The sequence below is a fragment of the Crotalus tigris genome, unplaced genomic scaffold (assembly GCF_016545835.1).
Source record: "Crotalus tigris isolate CLP2741 ecotype Arizona unplaced genomic scaffold, ASM1654583v1 scf7180000017601.7605149639:7615979, whole genome shotgun sequence".
In the NCBI taxonomy this organism is placed as follows: Eukaryota; Metazoa; Chordata; class Lepidosauria; order Squamata; family Viperidae; genus Crotalus; species Crotalus tigris.
In genome coordinates, this window is record NW_024096505.1 from 3,136,223 (window position 1) to 3,162,850 (window position 26,628).

The 26,628-nt window shown below is 38.5% G+C and overlaps 2 protein-coding genes across 3 annotated transcripts in view; both read right to left on the minus strand.

Moving 5' to 3' along the window:
* Positions 1-4,598: 4,598 nt before the first annotated feature.
* LOC120319255 (beta-1,3-galactosyltransferase 5-like) lies at positions 4,599-8,970 on the minus strand. Its single transcript, XM_039367917.1, has 3 exons — positions 8,844-8,970; positions 8,366-8,467; positions 4,599-6,052 (listed from the first exon to the last, which is right to left on the minus strand). Exons 2-3 carry the CDS (start codon positions 8,408-8,410, stop codon positions 5,087-5,089), a joined length of 1,011 nt encoding a protein of 336 aa, XP_039223851.1. The 5' UTR covers positions 8,411-8,467; positions 8,844-8,970; the 3' UTR covers positions 4,599-5,086.
* Positions 8,971-12,465: 3,495 nt separating this feature from the next.
* The window catches only part of LOC120319961 (beta-1,3-galactosyltransferase 5-like), a 36,769-nt gene continuing 22,606 nt past the window's right edge, over positions 12,466-26,628 (minus strand). The window contains exons 2-5 of one of the 2 annotated variants that reach the window (XM_039369365.1): positions 20,743-20,782; positions 18,332-18,389; positions 17,199-17,244; positions 12,466-15,085 (exon numbers count right to left, since the gene is read on the minus strand). In XM_039369365.1, coding sequence (XP_039225299.1) covers positions 14,129-15,085 — 957 coding nt within the window. In that variant the 5' untranslated portion in view covers positions 17,199-17,244; positions 18,332-18,389; positions 20,743-20,782 and the 3' untranslated portion in view covers positions 12,466-14,128. The remainder of the gene's footprint in view (positions 15,086-17,198; positions 17,245-18,331; positions 18,390-20,742; positions 20,783-26,628) is intronic. The other variant, XM_039369369.1, reaches the window with a different exon arrangement.

A 26,628-nucleotide genomic window follows, 5' to 3' on the forward strand; every position in this document is an offset into this window, starting at 1 on the left:
ATCCGCCTCAAGTCACTTTGACTTTCGGAAAGGACGAGCTCCTCTGCCGCGAAAGGGCCGCTTAGCCTGGAATTGTGGCTTTGGCTTGTCTCTGTAGCCGGACCGGTCTGATGAGCAGTCTGGCCCTGCTTGAAAGGGCCGATACCCGCTCCATGTAGTTCGGTCTGAGCCAGACTTGAACAACGGACGCCGGTTGTATGGAGAAAAACGTCTGCCCGTTTTTTTGACAACATGAGCTAGTACTTTCAACTTTTCTTTGTTTTCAGTCAGATAAGGAGTGAGAGCCTCTCCAAAAAGGCGACCCTTTTGATACGATGCCACAGCTACTCTCCATTTGTGCCTGGTATCAGCCTTCCAATTTTTTTAGCCAGAACAACCGGCGTGCGGCCACATTGGAAGCTATGGCCCAAGCCGAATATTTGGTCGACTGCAGAGATACATCCGCCATGTATTCCAGTGCGGCCCTTAGTTTAGTGACATCCTGGTGAACCCTTACCTCGTCTGGGGATAATCTGGCCTGTAATTCCCTGAGCCAGATTAATGCAATTCTAGCGAAAAAGGAGTTAGATGTTGAGGCTCTTATAGCCCAAGCCGATGCCTGATGGGTCCTTTTGAGGGAAATCTCAGACTTCTTGTCCTCAGCCTTAAGGGCCTCCGACATATCTCCTGGGATTTTGGTGTCTGACAGTATGGGGGCGAGAGCCTCGTCTACACTCGGAACTTCGAGGACATCGTTGAGGGAAGGGACCGTATCTAAGAGCTTACGATCTAATCCCCCAAGAGCAGAGAAACTTCCAGGAGATCCCCACTGATCCTGAATGGATTTGAGAAACATAGGGGGGCAAGGTATCTGTAGGTTCTTCTTGACTGGTTCCAGAAACAGTGGGTCAGAACTCTGTCCAGAGTCCTGATCGGTCGTCTGTGGTTTCACGGGTTCAATTTTTCCAGTGACATAGGCCTTTTGTAAAAGAGGATAGAAGGAATTTGGATTAAACACCCCTACCATAGGAGTAGCCTCCGCCTGAATGTCTTCCCCATCTGACCACATGCCTTCTTCCGGAATCTGAGCGGAAAAATCCGATATCTCGCTCCCTTCAGATTGAGGTGGAGAACTGTGATCTGAGATCACATACTCCCTGGGATGCCTAGTTTCCGTGGGCGTAGGGGGGGTTGACGGTCCTTGGACCAGAATGGTCCTCCCTGAAGCCACCATTGCCTGAGCCACCGCCTGTGAGATCATGGCTTGGAGCTGGACAGTAAATAAAGGATGTTCGGGGCCCCGAAGACCGCCGCCATCAGCGTGAAAGATGCTGAAGGGATTGGGGGAGGGACGACTGTAGTAATCTCCCCCTGAGACCCACAAGACACTGAGGAAGGTCCTAGCTCAGCAGCTGGAATTGAATCTTGGACCTGTAATCTCAATTTTCGGTCAAAGAGGGACAGATGGTCCCGTTCATATCCCAGCAAGGAACCCTGGTCCAGGGTCTGCTCGGGAGACCAAGCCTGTGTAAAAGGGGAAGGTCGATGCTCCCCTGATGTGGATGCAAGAGGAGGTGAGGGGATAAGCTGCGTCTCTCCTGTCTGCCGCTGGGCTTTGGAGAATTGTTGCTCCAGCGCCCTATGTCTGCTATCTGCTTGCTTGTCATCAGCCTTAGAGGTCCGTTTGACCTTGGCCTTGGCTTTTGCAGGTGTATCCAGACTGGATGGCTTGCGTTTTATATTTCCACTGGAGGTGGAAGCCTGTGAAACGGTGTTATCCGCCATATTGAAATAAACAATAGGAAATAAACAACAGGTGTTCACCAGGAGATCCCTGGATCTGGCCTGTACTGCAGTAGAAGAAAAGACAGGTTTTCACCAGGAGATCCCTGGATCAGTCCTGTTCTGCAGGAGAAGAAAGGGCAGGTTTTCACCAGGAGATCCCTGGATCGGCCCTTGATCTGCAGGAGAAAGGAAGGCCACGGCCCACCTGGGTGGTACAGGCCTGCACGAGGGTCTGTGAGGTCCGGCCCGCCATTAAGCACGGAGTCACTATGCGATATAAGCCGCACTACGCTCAGGGGCTGTCCTCCCCGTTCAATTTTTCAGGCCCACTGTAATAGAGACAATTTGGCCGAAAAGGTATCAAATATCAATTAAAGATAAGTCTATATATGAATATAGATATATATCTTGTTTATTTTAATTCTGTTTTATTTTAATTGATTTTTATTTATTTATTATTTTATTTTATTTTTTATTTTTGACCCTCGTGTCTCACTTAGTGACAGCTAGGACAGTAAGTGCCGACCACTATGCAGACAGCGGAAAACAGGCAAGGCAAGCAGCCGTCCAATCTGTTGGCACTGGATATTTAAATGGTACTGATAAGTCACACAGTCTGGAATATTACCAGATAAAATGGAGTGAGAGACTCAAGGTATTTTCCCTATGTCCACTAGGTAACCTGAGATGGTGCCTATTAAGCAGCTGAAGCACGAGGTAATGAAGATCTAAAGGAATGTAATTAGAACTCCTATTCCCCCCCCCACTTAGGGAGAATCACCAAATAAATAAGTTACTTTGTGACTGAAAAGGCTGTAATTAGGACAAAGCAGTCAATTTAATGTGTGCGATCGGGCGGAGCCCAAAATGGCGGCCGGGACGATCTAATGAGAGATAAAACAAGCTGAGAGAAAAGATCCTCTCCTTCAAGTAATCTGGTAATAAGCTCTTTTAGTCAAACAGTTCACCTGCTGTTTTTTTTTGGGGGGGGGGGGTAATTTACAGCTGACAATCAACAGTAACAAGAAAGTACTTGAGTATTGTGAGGATCGAGCCTTCTAGAGGCTCAAAATGGCACCCGCAGGTTGTTTGAATTGGTAATAAACCTAAGAAGGTGATTTCAGTTTTCAGCTGAGAATTAGTAGTTTAAAGCTTCGCATTCACAGCGAAGATCCTGGGAGAGGGTGGAGGAGGTGGATTGTAATGAGGAGGCAGCAATCTACGATCAGCTGTCTGCCTCTGAAAAACTCACGGAGAAGGGAAACTCACGGAGAAGGAAAAAAAGGATAGAGAAACCACGAATGGCAATAACTACCTTTCTGAATCTAAATTAGGAGCCAAATTCTCATGTCTCTTCAGGGCTGAGACCAAACGAAACTGGGGCATGGTCAGACCCTGCAGAGGCGTGGCAACTTTGATTGTTTGGTCTGATTGGGCTAGAAGACTAAATCAACCCATCTTTGGAGTCTACATTCCTCTACATGCTGGAGAATAGATGATGTTCTTCACTTAGTCAGGGTATCCTGGTGCTTTCCGCTTTCCTCAGCATCTTTCTTTTTCTTGGTCCACTCTTTGTGAGATTGATAAAATATTAAAGAATTCTACAATGGATGGTATGACAAGTTCAAATACAAGAGAAAGATTCAAAAACCTTCCTTCCCTTCCCCTTTTCCTTCCCTTGAGTGGTAATAGATTGTCAATTTTTTCACATTTAACCCTCTAATCAACTTCAAATTTGTAACCAATTTTAAGCCAGATTCTAACAAGAAACAAGTTCTTATTTTGTTTGTTTTACAAATCATCTACCAACATTATAGTACTGTAAATATCAACTCTTGTCTGGTTTTTCTTCATGCAATAGGATGTGGTGGCAAACATTTACTATACCTAGCATCCCACAGGATTAGGGAGGAATAAGTCAACAGCTTGCCAAACTTAGAGGAGCACTACTTGAATCTTGTGGCTTAACCATATCAAGTTGAGTAAAGTATAATAATTTTAAGATATCTTGGAGCAAATCTTAGTAAAGATAGAAATCTTCTGTGCAATGTTAAATAGGGATAATTCTGTTAAAATCAATTTAGGTATCTTGAAGAAAAATTTGTAAGATATATTTCTTGACACTTTGGAGCTGGATTTAGTAGAGATATTCTGAGTTAAACAAATACAGTATCTGTAGGGGTTTCTGGAAAATTTGGGATCCACATCTGTTAGAGATTTCCTAAAATATTTTAGGTCAATATCCTAATCATATTTTAGATTTGCTAAAGACAAAAGTGAAAGGTGGGACAGTTAATAAGGTAGGACAGCTAATAAGGTTAGGCTACCAAAAGCAGAAACTCAGAAAAGTGTTCCTGAGTACTGGTTTAATTGCTAGATATCAGTCAAAGACATAAAGTGAGTTATATGAGAGAGACACACTCCTTACTTGAGCTCTTATGATTTAATATCTGCATAGAACTCTTTGCTTCCAAAGGATATGAAGAAACTGTATGGAATGTTTTACTTACAGTCAATGGAAGGTTTGTTTTTCAACATTGTTTTTTCTTGAAAGAACAAGAGATCTCAGTGTAGTGAACATCTGCTATCCAAAACCTCTGATTTGACAAACAGATAAAAGGTTAGCTATGTTAATTTTAATTTTGAAGAAAAATACTTCCAAAAATAAAGAGTATAGCCACATCATTTGAAAAAGCTACACAATTTTATACATAAAGCAAAGAATAAGTCTCAGTTTATAAATAAATCTTTATTTGTTTATTTGATTTATTTTAAGTTCTACAGAAGCATATTATAATAACACAAAAATGTAGAACTTGACAAACATGGAACAACAGTGCTTCTATGAAATCTTGGTTATAATTTTTTTGATCACAATTTCTTGGCCATTGTTAACCCAAAATTCTGAAATAGTTGGTGGTTTCATGCAAAACACTAATTTCATTTTCTGTATTACCTTATACAATGTCTGCATCCATTTTCTGCTAAAATGTTGGTAATCTCTACATTTGCTGACACTTTAATTAACAATACCTATCCCGTTGACATTTTTCTTTACAAGCTTCAGTGAAAATAAAACTTTGTCTTTCTACTGGAAAATTTCAAAATACTTAAAAGAAAAACTTTTCTGTGTACGCAGCAATGGTGCTATTTAAATAAATATAGAACGCAGTTTATAATCTTTATAGTAAGCGAACCTTTCATCAATCGGAACTGTAACATGCAGTAATATTGCAAAACTATAGGTGGCAATCCAAATGAACTCAATGGGACTGATGTTTAAACAGAACCATTGTGCAAGTGAGTTACAGCATGCTTCTAATCAAGTTTGCCAAGCTGTTTTGTCATAAGTCTCATACACTAATTGTAAAGGTTTTTGATCATTTGAACATTTTTCATCCATATGTCTTTCCAGTGCATTCCAATAAATAAGGTTTTGACTAGGAGTAATAAAATGGCTTGTAACAATTTTCTTGTAGTGGCAAGGATCAAAAATAACTTTTTCTGGAAAAAAGACAGGTTCTGAATGAAGTTTTTCAGGTTGGATTTTAAGTTTTGCAACACACATACCTATAAAAACATCTTCCAACCTAAGAACAGTGATCTGTTTTGAAACTATATAAACTTGACTAGCAACATCAGAGGAGACAACATAACCAGTTCCTGAACAAAAGGGTGGGTAAATTTTTTCTGGATATTCCTCTTCACTTATATACCATTTTATGTCTGGATTCCTTATTGGCTTTTCATTAATTTTTATAGAACCTGTATATAACTGGGTAGTACTCTTTCGTTTCTGAAGAAGTTCTATCAGATAATACACATTCACAAACATATCAGAATCAATTTTCATCACAAAAGTAGCTTGTGGGCAGAATTTATGAATCCATTCAAAGCCCATTAAAGTCTTTAATGTTAAATTATTATATGAATCTATAAAATTCTTTTGGATTATATCTTTATAATGTAAGCTTTCCACAGTCACATTAAATGGTTTATACGGCCAGAAATTATTTCCCAAGAGAAAAAAAGTTAAAATCAGTTTGTCAGCTAATACTCTTTTTTTTCCCCACGTTTTACGAATTATCATCCGAGCCTTTCTCTCACCAAGTTCTGATGACACCAATATTACTAGGAATGGAGGATTCCTATGGCAATTTATATCAGGCAATTCCAAAAAGCTTTTCTTCGTAATAAATGTGACAAAACAATTCAAGAGGATGATTGTGATCAAACAAGCCAGGACCAATGAAAGAAGATAAATATGAAACTGTCTCTTGAAAGAAATCTGAAAAAGAAGAAAATTAATATTTACACACATATACATATACATACATATATTGTTATTAATTAATTAAAACCATTTTAATTGTCACTCTTCAAAACCATTTTCCTGATGGTGATGAAATGGTCAATAAAATGTAAAGTTAAACAATAAAAACATGGACGGTATATACAGATTGATTAAAAATGCTATTGCAATATGGAAATTTGAAATCTAAACAAAGCAATATATTAACAGAATTATGAGAATATAAATATTTTTAAAAAATAACAAAATATGGTGCTAGAATCGCATCATTAGGGAAATGTCAGAGAACAGGACAGGAGTGGGGATGGGGTACAGAGAAAGCCCATTCTTAAGTGTGTGGGTATCTGTGTGTGGGTATGTTACAACAGCACTGAAAAAGTAACTTACAACCTGTAATCATACTTATAACCATTAGAGCATTCGGAAGGTCATGAAATCAACATTTGGGCACTTGGCAACCAACATGTATTTATAATGGTAACAGTATCTCAGGATAATGTGATCACCATTTGGGATTTTCCCAGTCAGATTCTGACAAGCAAAGTCAATGGCAGAAGCCAGATTCACTTAGCGATTATGTAATTCACTTAATGACTCAAGTGATTTGCTTAGCAACTAAAAAAATTGTAAAATCAGGAGTCACTCACTTAACAACTTAGCTTAGCAACAGAAGTGAAAGACTACCATCATTATTAGCCAGCTTCCAAGTGCAATTCAGAGTGCTGGTTGTTGTCTTTAAAGCTTTATATGGCTTTAAAGATGTCTTCTGCCCTTCATATGAGATCACACATAATAGATTCATTCCAGGTCCCTTCTCTACACAGACAGAACAGAACCATTTTTTGTAATAGCTTACACACAAGATCAGACTAGTTTCCACCATGTTATGTTTTAGGAGAAAACTTGGCTTCTGAAGAAAGCTCTAAAAGATATTCTAGTACTGTTTCAATGGCCTAAGTTTCCTTCTTATTAATGTTTATTGCTATTATTTTATACCACAATTAGTTACCTTATAACATATTTGTGTTTTAACATTTTTACTGTAAGAAGAAAATATAGCTCACTGTTGAGTCTTGCTAGATTCAAACAAAACACACACAAACATAAAATAAATCAATGTGTTCAGTAAGTTTTATTGAGCACAAGAGTTGCTTATCCCAATAGTGGGAGCTATAGCCAAACTTGATTCCTTCAATTTTAGAGTAAGTGGATTGAAACTGGACAGTAACTGGATTATTCTATTCTATTCTATTCTATTCTATTCTATTCTATTCTATATTAAAGGCCTTTTAAGGTGGATCTCTATTTAAATGTCTGTATTCTACACACAACATATATTTTCATATATACCAGAAAAACATAATTACAAGAATCCCTTGCATGTATATGAATATTGTCCTTCCCATCCTGAAACAATCTGCATATTTAAAACTTGCATCTTAAATGCAAACATGAATTTTTCATCCTCCTCCTTAATGAATAGCTTTAAAACTGTGCCAAAAAAATGTAAAGGTTTAATTTTAGTAGTTTTCAATGGTTGACAAGATACAATTGGCTTTAAAATGAAGCTAACAAGCCCCCAAAAGAAAAAAAATATCAGAAAGGAATACACAAGTAGTCCTCGACTTATGACCATGATTGAGCCCAAAATTTCTATTGTTAAGTGAGACATTTGTTAAGTGAGTTTTGCCCCACTTTATGACCTTTCTTTTCACAGTTGTTAAGTGAATCATTGCAGTTGATTAGTTAATTAAACTGGTTGTTAAGTGAATCTGGCTTCCCCATTGACTTTGCTTGTCAAAAGGCTGCAAAAGATGATCACATGACCTTGAGACACAGCAATGAACCAGTTGCCAAGCCTCTGAATTTTGGATCACATGATCTTGGGGATACTACAAAGATTGTAATTGTGAAAAATGGTCATAAGTCACTTTTTTCAATGCCATTGTAACTTTGAATGGTCACTGAATGAACTGTTGTAAATCAAGGACTACCTGTCACCCTGAACATTAAAAGAAAACAGAATATTTGTATAGTTTTACCATCTCTTTTATAGAAGATACTGGCCACAATTGCACTCCTCCCCCTGATTCTCTTCAGTGAAATTCTAAGTAAAATTTTCCAAGAAGATTAGCTCCATAAATTTTTCCCCTCAGGCCTATTTACAGTAGGCCCCATCTCTGCAAGCTACTAAGCCTTTACTTCTGTCCCGGCCCACCCTTGCTTCTCACAATCTGTCCCTACACTCTAATGTCTTGCTCATTGCTTTTCAGACAGTGAAAGACCCACTTTCTTTGTAGTCGCTTTAAGTCTCTTCAGGACAGGGGAAGCCATCTTTCTCCTCTCCCAGGAAGAGAAGAGCCTCCTGATGGGAAATCTGGGCCTGGCAGCCTAAAATAGTGGGTAGAAGCTTGTGTCAGCACAAAATAGTTTCTCCAGACTCAGGACACAATAATATTCTTTTTTTTTCTTTTTTCTTTAAAAAGCACATTATCAAAATAAGAAGAAAAAAAGAGGGTCAAATATGGTGAGTGGAAAGGAGTCTTATTAGATGGCAAAGAAAAAGAAATCTTTATACATTATTACAGTTTTCATCCATAGATCTGTTTAAAATATGGGAAACCTATGCTATACAGGCTTTGCACAGTGCCTAATTCCATACAAAATATTTGGGATTTACAAGAGTTAAATGCTTTTAAGCTACATTAATGTATTTTCTAACCTGCTACGTTCCACCCTAGCTATTGGTGTTTTCCATTATTATTACCTCCAAACTGGCAATTTACACCAGAAACCTATATATACAGGTGATCAAATCCCTGCCCTTTTTTTTTTGCAAGTGTCTCATGCAGAACCTGTTTTTTTAAAAAAAAGACTGGGTTTCCATCACAACATCATTGCTACCATCTTGATTTTTTGACCCTTTCCCATTCCTTCATGGAGACCCCTAAATAGGATTATAACCCCAACATTGTTACGTAGAAACTGAGGCACTCTAAGGTTGGCATGGAGCTGATAAGAGCCTGATAAGAATCTTTTCACCCCCCTGAAAATAAGAATCTCCAATTCAGGTAAAACAAAAATTGTTTATTAAGGGAAGTCAAGTTTTTACATAAGGTACAGAAACAATATATGATATATGTGATGTGTCAGAAACTAACAAATCAAATAACAGAGACATGAGTTAGACATAAAAAAGACAGACACTCTTAAAATTATGTTTCCTGTCCAGGCTTATTTATTTAATGCTTGCAACACTCAAGGACTCCAGAATACTATTCCCTATTGTTTAGCTTATGAATTGACTATTGCACAATTTTTAAAAAATGTCTTTGGCTAAAAAGAAGAGATGGTTTTCTGAACTTCAAGAGGAAGCATGTGTGGCATGCTAAAATGCTTATATCATCTTTATTAAAAGGCTAATAATAAAGCTAAAATTCCAGGTGATAACATCATAATAAAGTTCATAAATACAAATACTTTCAACATACAATAAATATTCCTTTGATCTGAACTCAGTTTCTGCTAATCCATATGCTGATGGATACATACATACATGTAGAGGATTGTGGAGAGAGGATTGTAAGAGTAGTTTGCCACTGAATTCAGAGATGTTGTTTTCAGTTTCCCTAATCTATAGACTGTATAACTTCATGGAATTCTTCCCTTCAAATAATTTCCAAGTCTGATATTTCTGAATATCACATTATAGGTAGTTCTCAGTTAACAGTGCTAATTGGAACATCAATTTCTAGCTCTACAACATCAATGATGTTGTAAAGGGCAATGTCACATGACTGCGACTGCATTGTTTAGCAACAGCAATCTTAGAAGTCCCCATTGCCATTATTAACTGAGAATTGCAGATCATTAATCAAGGAGCTACTCACAACTTCCTGCTGGCTTCCAACAAGCAAAGTCAGTGGGAAACGAACTGGAAGTTGAAAGTACCAGATGGTTTGCAAGGATGTAAACCAGCAGAGAGATTAGTGGCTGCTGCCGAGTGGAAGGTGATGCATGAGAATGTGCGAGTGGCCAGTGAGGTTTAGGCTGAGTGCAGCAGGGCTGAAGGAGCATGTATAAGTGGCCAGTGAGACACGGCATGGCTAGGCGTGGCTGCTGCCAGGTGGGGGAGGGTGTGCAGACATGTGCAGTTGGGTGGCAAGGTAAGGTGCAAGCACAGAAGAGCTGCTGCTGGGTGGGAAGGGTGTGTGAGGGCCCCTTGCAGCTGTAGAGTCACAGTGCTTTGAGAAGTTCAGAGCGCAGTGCCTCTCCATGCATGGGCAGGATGCGGGAGGGAGAGGTAGGAACTGATGGAATTGAAGATCAGTTAGTAGGATGGTTGAGGTGGCAGTGGGGTGATCATAAATACGAATGGCTCAAATTTTTATCATGTGACCATAGGAGTGCTATGGCAGTCATAAGTTCAATGACCAGTCACAAATCTATTTTTTCCAGCTTCATAACTTCATAACTTCAAACAGTCACTGAATGAATGGATGTTAAGCAAGGACTGCCTGTAACTGACCTTATCTGGGGCTTGACAATCTATCTGTGTCTCTATGTATATCAGTCTGATTGTGACAATTGGTAGAAAAGTTGGGGGTAAGTTGTTTCAAAGTATATCTCATAATTCTCATAAGATGACTGTCTTTATAGATCTTAGTGCAGCTTTGATTCTATAAATAGAAATATTTCGTGGAAGAAATTGGCCAGCCTTAATGGAACCCAGCCTTACTCAAACACCAGTTTGAAAGAGCCTCTCCCTATGCACTGATCCCAGTGTGCACTTTGGTTTTCTGCAGAAGGCTAGGAGATGAAGCATGAGAATAGATGCCTGGAAGTAGCAGGAAGAGCGAATGGCCTTGAAGGATAAGAGGAAGAACTGCTATTCTTTCTCATCAAGAATATTGATGTATGAATGATAAAGATGTCATTTCAATCATTTATACCCACTGAAAAAAGATCTTTTTCCTTGGAACACACTAGGATAGAGATTTTGTAATAAAGCATAATTCCTTTGTTTAATGGAACAAATCTGAAAAATTAAATTAGACAGGGTAACTGCTGTTAATCCCTCTCCTGGGAATCACATTTAGGATCCAGGTACATCATTAGAGGTTTTATTTTCAAGAATTTTATAATGAGGTTGTGAATTATGTAAAATACATAGGTTGGATGTGAAAAAAAATGCAAAACACAAGTATCAACTAAATGCTTGAGGAAAATATAAGCAGTCCAAAGCAATACAATGCAATATCCAAGAATAGAAAAAGCATTTTATTTAATATAATACTTTAAACATTACAACTTCTATATTTACATAATGGAATGTATGTTTCTTATAAACAATGTAATATAGGCTTCTGATATGAATATTTGCAAATGATGTTTTTATGTATATAAAATAGACTTTCTATTTAAATTGTTTGTTAGTTTACTTTAGATGTCCATAATACTTATGACTAGTCAATCCTTGTCCAATCTTAGAAAACAGTTAATTATTTTTAAAAATTAAAGTCTCTTTTTCATGAGTTCTTATAAACATGGCCTGCCCTAGATGCCTGCAGTTAGACACGGTCAAGAACCACATTAAACCTTTAAAAATATATAGCTTCTTAAAATATTTATTACACTTTCCCCCCAACATGGAGACTTTGGATTTTAGTTCCTGTAAATCAGCATCGACTCTGAATGACACCAGCTTTATTGCTCTCTTGAACGTTTCAAATCAAATTAGCTTGAAAGCCAATACTGAAACATGTTAACAGCAAACACTTACATGTTTGAGAATGTTAAGGGCAGATATTTTCCTTATTCACATAAACTTCCTTCTTTGTCAGTCAAACAGACATGCTCATTTAAAGAAAGAAATCTTTCGTACATCACAAATATCTGTACAGCTAATTCTATCCAAGGGCCAGCTTGGAAGTATGTTTGGTGGAATTACAAGTATTTAATTTTCAACCATGTGTTTTGTTTTTAAAAAATAGATGTTACAGCACTTCACTGGATAAAAATTAAAAAGATATTGAAAATTTGGCAGTTAAAAATGTAAATTATTTGCAGAAGCATCTTACTGAATCAACAGAATCATTCATTTATGTGCAATGATTGAAGAACTTTACATCTGAATTCTAAATGCACTGTTTCAATTGCCCCAGATGACTGGGACATTTCAAAAAAAAAAAATAAACCTCTTTGCTTTTTCCTATATTTCTACATATTCATTTATATATTCAAAAGATTTATATAACCATCCAACAAACTCTAGACCAGTGGTTCTCAACCTTTCTAATGCCGTGACCCCATAATACAGTTCCCCATGTTGTGGTGACCCCCAAGTGGGTGTGGCCACCAATAAGAGGGAGTAGGACAGCTAGGGAAAAGGGAAAAAATGGCGGACAGCGTGGTTTGGCGACCCCCGTGAAATGGTCGTTTGACCCCAAATGGGGTCCCGACCCACAGGTTGAGAACCACTGCTCTAGACGACTCGCAATAGCAACAGCAATAGTAATAAAAACATTATCAGATTTGAAACCAAAAAACTAATACCCCAACCAACCCTCTCCATTATATCCAGTTGATACAGTCCTCGACCCTGTCCCAATCCTTAGAGGAAGCATTCTTCTCTTCTTATTGCCTAACAGCTCCCTAGGTTGCTTTCCACTGCTGGAACTTTTCTCCCATCCTCCAGAGAAGTCTTATACATGGCAGGCAGGGACAGGCTTCAGGAGAAAGCAATACCTTCTCCTTCCTGATTCTGCTAATAGAAACTTTTATCCCTGGAAAACCTTGGATTTCACCCTTGACTTAGAATGATTATCCAGTAAATGTTCGAATATTATTTATATCAAATAAATACAGGTAGTCCTTGACTTACAACCATAATTGGAACCTAAATTTCTCTTGCTAAGTGAGACATTTTGTTAACTGAACCTTTCTTGCCCACAATTGTTAAGTGAACCACTGCAATTGTTAAGTTAATAACATGTTTGTTAAGTGACTCTGGCTTCCCCACCGACTTTGTCAGAGGGTCGCAAAAAGTGACACAGTAATGGTCATAAATATGAGTCAGTTGTCAAGCGTTTGAATTTTGATCACATGACTATGGTGTTGCTACAACAGTTGTGTGAAAAATGGTCTTAAGTAATATTTCAATGCTGCTGTAACTTGGAACAGTCACTAAATGAACTGTTGTAAGTCGAGGACTACCTGTATAAAATAACTACAAATGCAGTTAACATATATTACTAAATGGGAACTTTACAGTATCCTGGATTGGTGTTAATATATCAGCCTTACCATACAAAGTAAACAGATCAACTAATTCTACTTTATTAACAGAATTAATTCTACTACATTAACAGAATCTTGCAAGTTTGAAAGTACAGTTCTCTTCCCACCTTCTTTACCCTCGAAGAAATTAGGAAGGGTCTCTTCTGAGCCTGTTACCCCTCCTTATCACTGTAGATCATGATGTCTCTTATCTGATCATTCCCTAGACAGCATCTCCTTGCCCTCTCTCCCAAGATCCTTCCCACATACCATTACATAACATCATTAGTAACAGTGGTGGAAAATATTTGTTGATAAAAATAACAAAATGTTGATAAATTCAAAAGGGCAATGTCATTAGAGGAAACGAGATTTTCAATTTGCAACCTCAAAGGCATACATTATGCAATTTAATTAGGGAATAAGCCAATTAAATAAGACTTGCTTCTTAGCCAACGCACACAGGATTGGTGTGTAAAATAGTGTAGTCAAAACTCTTTTAGCTAAATCAATGTTTCCCAAATTTGCAACTTTAAGATGGGTGGTCTTCAGTTCCCAGAAATCCCTAGCCAGCATAGCCATTGCTAAGCATTCTAAGAATTAAAGTCCACACATTCTACATTTTCAGAGACTGGGAAACATCAGGCTAAATGAACTATGAAATCTCTAAAAAACAGTTTGAGTATTTCAGATTTTTGCCTACTGGTGGCCTAGTTGAAGATAATTTTGACACATTTCCTCATCAAAGCCATCTGCCCCCAGTTCAGGAGGATTTCAGCCATCAGGGCAGTTTTCATCCATGGATTTCTCCAGTGCATTCCAATAGATCATCAGCTCATGAGGTTTCACAAAATGGCTGGTTACTATTTGCTTAAAGCGGCAAGGTGAAAATTTAAGCCTTTCAGGGAAGAAGGTTTGCTTAGAATGGAGGTTTTCCGGTTTGATACCAAGTTCAGCAAGGCACAAGCCAATGAATACATCCTCCAGCTTAACAAAGGTAATATTGTCAGAAATTCTATACACCAGACTAGCAACATCTGTTGAGAAAACATAGCCAGTCCCTGAACAAAAAGGAGGGTACACATTTCTTGGATATTCATTTTTACTCATATACCACTTACTGGATATTTCCCGTATTGGATGGTCATTTTGTTTTAAAAAGCCAGTGAAAAATCTGGTTTTCTGGATTTTTTTTAGAAGGAGTTCAGTCAGATAGTAGGTATTTACAAACACATCTGAGTCTGCTTTCATTACAAAGCTAGACTGTGAACAGAATTTGTGAATCCATTCAATGCCCATCATAGTTTTTAATGTTAAATTATAATAGGTATCTACAAAACTTTTCTGGATAATATCTCCATATTTCAGACTCTCATTAATCACAGCAACTTGTTCTTCGGGATTCAAGGTAATTCCCAAAAGAAAATAGGTTACAATCAATTTATTTGCTATTAATCTTTTTTTGCCCCAGGTCTCACGGATTATTACACGAACTTTTAAATCAGTAGGAGAGGAAGTTACAAGAATGACCAGAAATGGAGGGATCTGGCTACAGTCTGAATGAGGTACCAATAAAAATTGTCCATTGCCTTGTTTTAAAAATATGTCCTCAGTTTTGGTCTGACAGAAGATGCATTCTCCAACTGAAGTCCACTTGATCAAAAAGTATAACCCAGCAAAGACCAGTATGGTTGTCAAAAAAAATATCTGTCTGAGTCTCTTGGAAGCCATCTAGGGAAAAAAAGAAAAAGGGCTACATAGAAAATATTAATTTCTTATGTTGATATAAAAGAAAGATGAACAAAGCTGATGCAGCGCTACAATTCTATGTATAATCAGATAATCTGATGTTGAGAACTATATGCTTAGGAAAATTTGGACATGGATTCTCATTCCTGAATTAGGTCCTTCAATTAATAAAAAGAGTGTATCCTCTTTATCTGAGCCAAGTGTTTTCCCTACAGGTTTGGGTGTACAACAAATTGGGGACTGAATTTAGCAAATAAGGAGCAATAAGCAAGAAATTTACACAAAGGCAAATTGGAGGAAAAACAGACATACCCTATGACAGTGGTGGTGAACCTATGGCACGCATGCCAGAGGTGGCATTCAGAGCACTCTCTGTGGGCATGCATGCTGCTGCTGGCAGCAGCTCGCACAGGTCCATTAGGCCACTGCCGCTGCCCGGAGCAGCAGCCCTGCCCAGAACAGGCGAAGCAGCCAGCTAGTAAGCTCAAGTTGAGGTGGTAGAACATGCCCACACCCAGCAAGCCAAAGGTCACTCTGAGCAGGGAAAGCTGGATCTCCATCAGTGCCATGACCCCCCAGTCCCAGCTAGGATTGCATGCCTCCCCCCTCATCTCTGCTGGGCCTGGATAGTCATGACGCCGATGGGAATCTGGCTTTCCCTGCTCAGGGTGGCCTTTTGCCTGCTGGCTCTGGGCGTGCTCTACCACCTCTACGCAGGGCTTCCTAGCCGACCACTTCACCTCCTTCGTGCTGGGCAGCCCTCTAGCTCTGGATGGCAGCCTAATGGACCTGTACGAGTGGCCAGCAGCCACAGAAGGTACCAAGATTCATGAGAAGAATGCACTCCACCTGCATGGGGGCCAACAGCATCTGGAAGCAGGGGCTGTGTAGCCTGCCATGAATACTGGGCTGGCCCTCCAGCAGCACACAGAGTTGGGGGAGCACGTGATGTGGACCGCCAGACACTACTAAGCCATCCCATCTCCTCAGTCTCCTCGAGGGTCTTGATCTTGGCCCACGGGTGGAGTGCATTCCCCTCATGCACCTTGGTACCTACCGCAGCCACCAGTCCAGGCCCAGCAAAGATGGGGGGGAGACACGCAATCCTAGCTGGGACTGGGGGGGTATGGAGCCGATGGAGATCCAACTTTCCCTGCTCGGGGTGGCCTTTGGCTTGCTGGGCATGGGCATGCTCTACCACTTGTACTCAAGCTCACTAGCCAGCTGCTTTGCTCCTTTGTTCTGGGCATGGCTGCTACTCTAGGTGGCAGTGGCGGCCTAATGGACCTGCACAAGCTGCTGGCAGTGGCGGCCCAAGGCGGGCCCAAGATGCTTCGGGTGTGTGAGGGGAACGGGCTCCTCATGGAGACCAAGGGCAAGATCTGCAAGGGGGCTGAGGAGATGACCAGCAGCGACCTGCTCTCCAACCGCAAGCAAAAACAGATGGGACAGAGTAGGTGCATCCAGCGGTCTGCATCATGTGCCTCCCCCTCCCCTACTCCACCTGCCACTAGAGAGCTGACCCATTATTGGCAGCAGGTTGTGGAGTCCCAGAATGCACTGGTCGAGGGGCCAGCAGGCTGTGGCTGCTGACGGACACCGTCGGCCCCCATGCATTTGCTGGTCTGTGTGTGCAGGGGCCGACGATGTCAAGCAGCAGCTGCCCCAGCCCCTGCCTTGCCTTGCCTTGCCCCATGGCAATGGCACCCCCAACCTTCCTCCGGCCTCACCCCGCAAGATGAGCCTTCCCACCACTCCACCTACCAGAGACCCGCTGGATCTGCCCCAACCCTGCCTGGTCCCCATAGATGTCCCCCCCATGAGCAACATTAAGGTGGCCATGCCCGCTTCAGCCATGCCCACCCAATCTGCCATGGCCACTGCACCGATGCCCACCCAGTGGGCCATACCCCCACCCCCTCTGAGGGCCCCACAATGCTGATGCGGCTCTGGCACTTTGTGATAAATAAGTGGGTTTTGTGTTGCGGTTTGGGCACTCGGTCTCTAAAAGTTTTGCCATCACTGCCCTATGAAGAAAACAGTGCTGGGTAAGCAAAAGAAATAAAAGAATGCCACATTATATAAAATCCAGTACCTTTTGGACAAAGTACTTCCCAGGAATTCTTACTTCTTCAACAAGCCTATGGAAAAATAATAATAGTTTGAATATTCAAACCTTGAATGTCAATTTTATTGTTTTAATTCTATTTCTCATCAATATGGTCAAGCAAAAAACAAAACAAAAGCTACCACTTCAGAGGTATGTCTTATAGTTTCTAATCATGCAGTAATTTTAGAATATTTGCTAATTCATATATCTAGCATTCTTATATCTGCAGATCCAAAAGCACCCTGGCCTATTAGAAAATAAAGGTACTGCAGACATTGGCAGTGGCTTTCTTTTCAGTGTTGAGTATAAGCCTTGCCAAAATGGATGAATAAGGATGAATAAAAGAAAGGGTTGTCCGCAATATTGTAAACAGATGTAAAATTCTAATACATTTACAGAATTTTTGTTTGTTTCTTATACTTTATGCCGCAGACTCCCAAAGCTTTAGCATTTTTTTACCATAAATCTAAATACAGAGGGAACAAAAATTCATATAAAAAACATACATGCTGCAAACCCCACCTGCATTTTATAAAATACCCTCCTTCTATACCAACGGAAGAGGAAAGCTTCTGTATTTCCTAAAGCAATCAAAACTCCATCAGGAGGCAGTTCCAAAGAATGTGGGTGGCAATGACACTGTGCAGAAGCAGGACATGGAGATATGAGGGATGGATGAAAAGCAATGCCTCCAATGTTATAAATCACCAACAGATGGCAGTATTGATGGCAGTACTTTGGTATCTTTCAGCTAAGTTGGCAAGACGTTGCTGTGACAAATTGTGCTGAAATGGAAGCTTGCAGTGAGTAATCATCCATGCTCTTTCAGTAATATGTCATGGTTGAATTTTTGAGAGATAGTCCCTTCAGCTGAAATTCACTGTTGAATGCCTGCTGTTTATGGTGAAGATTATTGAGTATTGGGTGTCCCTGAGCCAGAAAATGCAAATCAGAAGGAACTGAATTGCATATTCAAGATTGGCCTTGATATTCAAATGTACAAAGTGATATCACATGAGAAAAGTTGATGAACTGATTAAGGACAGTTGGAAGATCACTTATTTCTTCTTCTCATAGGGAAACTGCTATGTTGGCATTTCACAGGAATGTCACCTTACCAATGTTTGTGATGTGCTTCAGTACTGGAAGTTTTGTACCAGGTGGGTTCCTCATATGCTGATAGCAGAAATGAAAAGCTTCAATTAAAATTTGCAGCAGTTGTTGTCATGGTACAAGAATAAAGGTGAGACGGGTTTTTTTTCTCAGTATCATGACAGCCAATAAAACATGGGCTAATCAGCATGACTCAGAAGGGTATAATCACAAAACTTTTATGTGCTTCTTTTCCTACATTTTTATTATGTCTTATCTATAACACAAAACTGGCTAGAGAGATATTTTTATTTGATTTAGATTTGGATTTGCTTATTAATCTTTCCCATCCTGCAATTCTAGACAAGAGTATTCTAATAGTAAATAAATACCCTCAATTGACTGGAGAAATGTGTGCCGTATAAAGATAAAACATGGATATGACCACATATTAACATGGTGTGTTAGCCAAGAGTTCTTCCACACCATCTTTCTTTGCTCCAGACTCTCTCAAAATAGTTTGAAGCCACTTTGTGATCATCTTAAGTTTCAGGTGGCTTCAAAACACAGATAGTGAACTCTGGAGCCAGTCAGTGCTGATCCTACAACTAAAGAATGTCAACCAGTCAGGGCCCTCCTCTGATATAAGCTCCTGAAGATTCTGGAACAATGAAAATTCATAATTCCAGAATGAAAGAGAACTGAAATAAATTCCTAGTATTAGCCCCATTTTCCCCAGGGTTCTCAATTAACAGCACATAAAGTTGGTCATTTGTAAAAAATAAATAAATAAATAAATCTATTGTTATGAAATAACATTTTCTGTTTACAAAGACTTAATTTTCTGTTGCATTTAAAAACGTTTCCAAGTTGTGCTGGAAATTTATTTGCCTATTTGAAACCAAGTGTTTTCTTAATATTTCTAGCCATTGTTGCATACTGCTTGATAGTTAAGCAGGGCAGCTATATTTCAGTCAACATCTACAGATAAGAACCAGAAACAAGAAAATGAAGCTGTGTATTGATGGGAAGAAAGAGAAAGAATGGTGGTTGTTAGACCCCAGGAACCAGAGGTGGTGTAAAATAGAGTTCCCCCAAATGGGAAATCAGTTCATACATGTGCTCTGTACACTTGAAACATCGGTCCCAAAGCAGAAGTTGACAACTCAGTGTCCATTGTGAGACTGGGTGAATCTGCAGCTGTTTCTGAACCTTAAAGTTCTCGTTTTTTCTTTCAGAAGCCAAGGTTCCATAATATGAAAGGCTTCTCTTAAACAAAATCATGTTATATTTTCAGATCAGTAATCTGTTGCCATAAAACCTAACTGCTAATGGAATATTTTTCAATGAAGAGTTGACAAATAAGATATCTGCAAATGTTATAACAATTCAACTTCTTAAAAAATACTTATTTGAATGTTTTAAAATTTATATTTTTAAATCTGCATATTTTAAAATTTCCCATTTACTTTCGGTATCTATGATATTATACAAAATCAGTAGCCTTTCAAGGTGGACCAGAAAAATACAGAAATTGGATGATATACTTCATTTCCTTCTAGAATAGTGAAGGTTTGAGCAAACATTGTATGCCTGATCACTTGTATATGATCAGTTCAAATGCCTCAGAGGTCCAAAGTCTAGTTCTCCCAGTGCCTTCTACATTCAGACGAGGAGTTGATTTAAAAAAATAATATTTTGTAGTTTTTAATGTTTAAGTAATTATAATAATTATTTGGGGTGTTTGTTGACTGTTTTTTTAACTTTGTTGTATGCTGCCCAGAATCACTTGTTTTTGTGAGAAGGACAACTACATATATTTGAATAACAAATAAAAAGACATAAACTCAGTCACATCTGCAAATGACACAATAAAGACCAGCATAAGACTTTTGAATGTGGTACTTGGAAGATCTCCAATGATCAGTAAATATTGCATACATAATTATTGGCAATCAATAATTGTATAAGATGAATACACAACCTGCAGATGAGAGACAAATTCTTCAAGCCCTACTCCATGTCTGTGACTCTATACTGCATATAGAATTGCTATTTTCTTTGTCCCTTTCCAGCACATTAGGGAACACTTTTGTAGGTGTATAACTTTTCAAACTGTTTTTACCAAGCTATTCTATGGGCTAATAGAATAATCCCAGATCAATTACTCTAAAAAAAATGCTTTCATTGAATTAGGAATTAGTAGAGTCAACCCTACTAAACACTCAAAAGTTTTTCTGCAAACAAAACATGCATAACATTGTAGGGTGCAATGGCTTGTAAAAAAAAATCAATCTGATAGAACTGGAATGCTTGCTTTTTTAATTTTGATTTTGTAATTTCTATTCCTGAACATAATAATTGGTGATCATAGATTTTTTTCCTCCAGCAGGAAAAAATGAACCATTAAGTGTATCAATACAAATAATTAACTTACCTTTTTAGCTGAAGATCACTGTTTAGATAAGTTGGACTGTCTTTATGGAGAAAAGAACATCGTGTTTAAAATCTTTTCCATATAATAGCTGTTTCAACAGACACACAATCAAATATTCTGAACATCTCTCAGTCTCTCTCTTCATAGTTTAACAGGAAGGTCGTAATTAAATATTTCAGCTTCTGTATCCTGATCATGTTCTGGATGACTGCTGCAATTACTTCTTTATTTCATTATTAGATGAGGCCTGTTGCCACCCAGTGGCTATTGGGAACTTTGCAGCATAAATTTTGGCACAGGAAATTGGAATATGTACAAGACGTCTGGAGGGAAATTAATCCACAAAAACTACAATGTAGCTTTTACTCAAACAGCCAAAACTCCTGGTCAAGAATTGACATGGTTTGGATGACATCTGAACTGAGGAGGGATATATAGGAAATTGAGATAGAAATAGGCACATGGGCAGACCATAACTCTCTAAAAGTCACATGGAGAGGAATACAAAAAAACCCAAGATGGACGTTAAATCAATCTATATTAAAAGAAAAAGAATTTATAGAGTTAGCGAAAAAAGAAATGGAATTTTTCTTTAAAGAAAACAAAGAAGAAGATACAACAGTACAAAACTTATGGGATACAGCCAAAGCTGTAGAGACATTTGGCCAATAGATATAGAGGCATAGCTATAATGTATACAGCAAAGAAAAATAAACAGAGAAGACAGCAACATGTATTACTAAAAGAAAAATTTGGAAAGTTAGAAACAGAATTAATCCACAGAAAAAGACTTTGAAAAGAAAAATGGAAATAATAAAACATAAATTAAATCTGTTGGATTCAGAAAAAGTGGCAGAACAGATACAAAGAATAAAACAGAATTTCTTTGAAAATGCCAATAAGCTAGGAAGAAGGTTAGCTTATAAACTTAAAAAACAGAAAGAGAAGAAAATGATACACACTTTAGTAGATGGGAAAGGCTATCTACAATTCAAAAATGAAAAAATGAAAAAGGTTAAATATTTGGGCACATATCTATGGCCAAATGCTCAACAATAAAAGAAGATAATTATATAAAATTATTAAAACAAATAAAGATGTGCTTGGAAAGATGGAAGAATTTGCAATTGTCAATATTAGGAAGAATTGCTATAATGAAAATGAATGTTTTGCCAAAGATGTTATTTTTATTTCAAAGAATTCCGATAAAACTTGAGAAAAAATTCTTCCAAGATTTAAACTCATTAATTTTGAAGTTTGTCTGGCAAGGAAAGAAAGCTAGAATTAAGATGAAAATGTTACAAGATGCTAAGGAAAATGGAGGTTTTGGGTTACCGGAATGGGTTTTGTATTATCAAGCATCTGTTTTAACATGGGTGAAAGAATGGATAACTCTTAGAAATAAAAGGTTGTTATATTTGGAGGGGCATGACTGACAATTGGGATGGCACGCTTTCTTATGGTATGGGAAAAATAGAGCTCATAAATATTTCCAAAATCACTATGTAAGAAATGCTTTGTTAATAGTATGGGAAAATATTAAAGCTAAAATATATTTTAAAATTCCAGGGTGGCTATCAACGATGGAAGCATTTGTACATACAAATATGGTAGACTTTGAAAAAATTTGGACATATAGAGATATTCTAAATATTGATGGGAATTTAAAACCCAAACAAGAACTGGAAAATCAGGGTTTCATCTTGTCATGGTGGGCACATTTACAGATGCAAAATATATATGAAAAAGACGTAAAACTGAATGGATTTTATAAAGATCAAACTGTATTTGATAAGATTTTGTTAACCTCAGATGAGAAATTAAGAAAATGTATAATTTTTTGTTAATTCTGGAAATGGAAAGTGAACAAGTTAAAGAAACAATGATAAGATGGGTAAAAAACTTTGGTTATAATATAGAATTTAAAAAGTGGCAAAAGCTATGGGAGAGAAATTATAAATTAACAATGTCAACTTCTTATAAAAAAAATTTATATAAAATGTTTTATAGATGGCACTTCCCACCAGCAAGATTAGCAAAAATGTTTAAAAATATGTCAGATAGATGCTGGAAATGTAAGCATAACTCAGGCACGTACTATCATGTTTGGTGGACATGTGGCAAAGCAAAGGCTTACTTGAAAAAGATACATGCTTGGTTAGAAAAAATATTAGAAGAACATGTTGATTTTAAACCTGAACTTTTCCTGTTAGGTATACACGTCACTACAGCAGCAAGAATAATCTTTGCACAATATTGGAAAAATGAAGAGGAAGAAATAATCAGAAAAATACTGCAATACAGAGATGGAATGATTAACAATGAGATTATTCATTCCATACAGCATTAACCTTATGAATTCTCAAGCTTCCTCCTTCCGTTATATATTCAAGATGGACAGTATTTAATATTTATTTGCTATGTATATGTAAGGGTGTGGGTCTATACATATGTTGTACATAGTAATAATAATAATAATAGCAAAGTTGGAGGGGACCTTGGAGGTCATCTAGTCCAACCCCCTGCTCAGGCAGGAAACCCTACACCATTTCAGACAAATGGCTGTCCAGTCTCTTCTTAAAAACTTCCAGTGTTTAGATGTGTGTCATGTATGTGTTTCACTTTAAGAGCGGGCAACTAAATTTCATTTTTGATGTGTGCCGTTGTGCCCACAGTAAAAGAAAATGACAATAAAGGTTATCTTATCTTATCTTATCTTATCTTATCTTATCTTGCCTTGCCTTGCCTTGCCCTGCCCTGCCCTGCCCTGTCCTGTCCTATCTTATCCTATTCTATCCTATTTTATAATCTTTTCCATATAATAGCTGTTTCAACAGACACACAATCAAATATTCTGAACATTTCTCAGTCTCTCTTCACAGTTTAATAGGAAGGTCGTGAATAAATATTTCAGCTTCTGTATCGTGGTCATGTTCTGTATGACTGCTGCAATTATTTCTTTCATTATTAGATGAGGCCTGGACCTGCAACCAAAGTGCAGATTGATTTTTAATAATTGACCTGCACATTGTTGTTGTTAATTGCGAAGTCATGTCCGACCCATCGCGACCCCATGGACAACGTTCCTCCAGGTCTTCCTGTCCTCTACCATCTTCTGGAGTCCATTTAAATTCACACCTACTGCTTCAGTGACTCCATCCAGCCATCTCATTCTCTGTCGTCCCCTTCTTCTATTGCCCTCAATCTTTCCCAGCATTAGGCTCTTCTCCAGTGAATCCTTCCTTCTCATTAGGTGGCCAAAGTACTTGAGTTTCAACTTCAGGATCTGGCCTTCTAAAGAGCAGTCGGGGTTGATCTCTTCTAGGACTGACCGGTTTGAACGCCTTGCAGTCCAAGGGACTCGCAGGAGTCTTCTCCAGCACCATAGTTCAAAGGCCTCAATTCTTTTGCGCTCAGCCTTTCTTATGGTCCAACTTTCACAGCCATACATTGCAACTGGGAAAACCATGGCCTGGACTATACGCACTTTTGTTGGCAGGGTGATGTCTCTGCTTTTTAGTATGCTGTCTAGATTTGCCATAGCTTTCCTCCCCAGGAGCAAGCGTCTTTTAATTTCTTGGCTGCAGTCCCCATCTGAGGTGATCTTGGAGCCCAGAAAAATAAAATCTGTCACTACCTCCATTTCTTCCCCATCTATTTGCCAGGAATTGAGAGGGCCGGATGCCATGATTTTGGTTTTCTTAATGTTGAGTTTCAAGCCAACTTTTGCACTCTCCTTCTTCACCCGCATCAAGAGGCTCTTTAGTTCCTCTTCACTTTCTGCCATCAGAGTGGTATCATCTGCATATCTTAGGTTGTTGATATTTCTCCCGGCAATCTTAATTCCAGCTTTTGATTCATCTAGCCCTGCCTTTCTCATGATGTGCTCTGCATATAAGTTAAATAGGCAGGGTGACAGTATACAGCCTTGCCGGACTCCTTTTCCAATTTTGAACCAATCAGTGGTTCCGTGTTCGGTTCTCACTGTTGCTTCTTGACCCACATATAGGTTTCTCAAGAGACAAATGAGATGGTCTGGTACTCCCATCTCTTTAAGAACTTGCCACAATTTGTTGTGATCCACACAATCAAAGGCTTTTGCATAGTCAATGAAGCAGAAGTAGATGTTTTTCTGGAACTCCCTAGCTTTCTCCATGATCCAGCGTATGTTGGCAATTTGATCTCTAGTTCCTCTGCCTCTTCGAAATCCTGCCTGTACTTCTGGTAGTTCTCGATCCACATACTGCTGGAGTCTAGCTTGTAGGATTTTAAGCATAACTTTACTAGCATGTGAAATGAGTGCAATGGTGCGATAGTTTGAACATTCTTTGGCATTGCCTTTCTTTGGAATTGGAATGTAAACTGACCTTTTCCAATCCTGTGGCCACTGTTGAGTTTTCCAAATTTGCTGGCAAATTGAATGTAGCACTTTTACTGCATCATTTTTTAAGATTTTGAATAGCTCAGCTGGAATACTGTCACCTCCACTAGCTTTGTTGTTGCTCAGATTTTCTAAGGCCCATTTCACTTCACATTCTAGGATGTCTGGTTCGAGGTCAATGACCATCTCATTGTGGTTATCTGGGATGTTAAGCTCATTCTTGTATAGTTCTTCTGTGTAGTTTTGCCATCTCTTCTTAATCTCTTCTGCCTCTGTTAGGTCTCTGCCATTTTGGTCCTTTATCATGCCCATCTTTGCATGAAACGTTCCCTTCATATCTCCAATTTTCTTGAAGAGATCTCTGGTCCTCCCTATTCTGTTGTTTTCTTCTATTTCTTTGCACTGTTCATTTATCTCTTCTAGCTACTCTCTGGAATTCTGCATTCAATTGGGTGTATCTTTTTCTTTCTCCTTTGCCTTTCGCTTCCCTTCTTTCCTCAGCTATTTGCAAAGCTTCCTCAGACAGCCATTTTGCTTTCTTGCATTTCTTTTTCTTTGGGATGGTTTTAGTTGCTACCTCTTGTACAATGTTGCGAACTTCCATCCATAGTTCTTCAGGCACTCTGTCTATCAGATCCAGTTCCTTAAATCTATTTGTCACCTCTACTGTATATTCATCAGGAATATGATTTAGTTCATACCTGAGTGGCCTAGTGCTTTTCCCTACTTTTTTCAATTTAAGCCTAAATTTTGCAACGAGAAGCTCATGATCTGAGCCACAGTCCTGCACATTATAATTTAATAATTAACAAGTTGCCATGGTTCTGACAGATGAAACTCTTCAAAAGATCTTTGAGGCATTGTGTCATTGTTTACCTTAAAGAATCTTTTATTCAAGAAACAAAGTATCAACACTATATAGTTGAAACCAGAAACTAAATTCCCCTCCCCTGGATACAAGGTAACAAAGTGCAATTCCTCCTCCAATAAACAGTCATAAATCACAATTAGCTTGAAGTGCAGGCTTTCTCCCCAGCTCTCCAGCCAGGCCAAAACACTATCAGCTCTGGGCCCAATGTCCTTGGGTTCCCATGACTGTTATTATTGTTATGACTAGCTGGACTCTCATCCCTATTTCCTCTCCCAGCAGCAACTAATTCTAAAAGCAATAGAGAAAATGGCTGCATTTCCATCTGTTGTCAAAGCAAGAACATCCGATGTTAGCAGTGTTGACACAAGTATTGCCAAAATGTGAGGTTTAAGTACAGCAATGAAAATATTTCTAATAAAATCTGTTAATCAGTTAGTTGTTATCACAACTAAGTAAATATTCTGTTCCTCTTAGTAAGTGAAAAACTGGAACAGAATGATTGAGGTTCACTGTTTGGCATTTTCATGATTGCCATAAGATGTAAAACATTTTGTAGTACTGCTATATGAAAACATGCTCTAACTGTTGAACTGTTTTGTACTCTAGAGAATAGAAGAATTACTGATAGGAACAA

Excerpts from the sequence above, each read along its gene's own strand:
- LOC120319255 (XM_039367917.1), bottom strand. The coding sequence starts at position 8,410 with ATGGCTTCCCCTGTCCTGAAGAGACTTAAAGCGACTACAAAGAAA. Across the intron at positions 6,053-8,365 it reads TTAAAGCGACTACAAAGAAA|ATTTCTTTCAAGAGACAGTT; the intron begins GTGGGTCTTTCA and ends CTTCTTTTTCAG.